General features: G+C 34.7%; 1 protein-coding gene across 1 annotated transcript in view; it reads right to left on the bottom strand.

Annotated features, from left to right (window-relative positions):
• Window positions 1-262, bottom strand: part of tmprss15 (transmembrane serine protease 15) — a 3,726-nt gene that overhangs the window by 512 nt on the left and 2,952 nt on the right. Inside the window, 1 exon segment of the mRNA XM_035661090.1 lies at window positions 186-262. This exon segment is cut by the window's right edge and continues 28 nt beyond it. Within this exon segment, the coding sequence (XP_035516983.1) occupies window positions 186-262 (77 nt within the window).

The following is a 262-nucleotide window of genomic DNA, read 5'->3' on the forward strand; positions in this document are numbered from 1 at the left end:
TTTACTTCTACTGTCTATTTGTTTGTTTACTTGTTGACATGTTTTTGTAGGGTTTTATGTTTAATTTTTTATCTTCTGCAATGTTTATTATCTTCCAATTTACACAGTTCCAATTGTTTATTTTGTTTACATGTTCATTATCTGTTTGTTTGCATGTTTCTTTGTTTATTCTTGCAGTTGTTTACCAGAAGCTCAGACACATGGGCTCAGTGTGTGGAGTCAGAGGGAGGCTGTAGATTCTGAAGCTCTTCAGCCATTGGCC

Source organism: Morone saxatilis, unplaced genomic scaffold, assembly GCF_004916995.1.
Source record: "Morone saxatilis isolate NCDOM2014 unplaced genomic scaffold, NCSU_SB_2.0 Contig173, whole genome shotgun sequence".
In the NCBI taxonomy this organism is placed as follows: Eukaryota; Metazoa; Chordata; class Actinopteri; family Moronidae; genus Morone; species Morone saxatilis.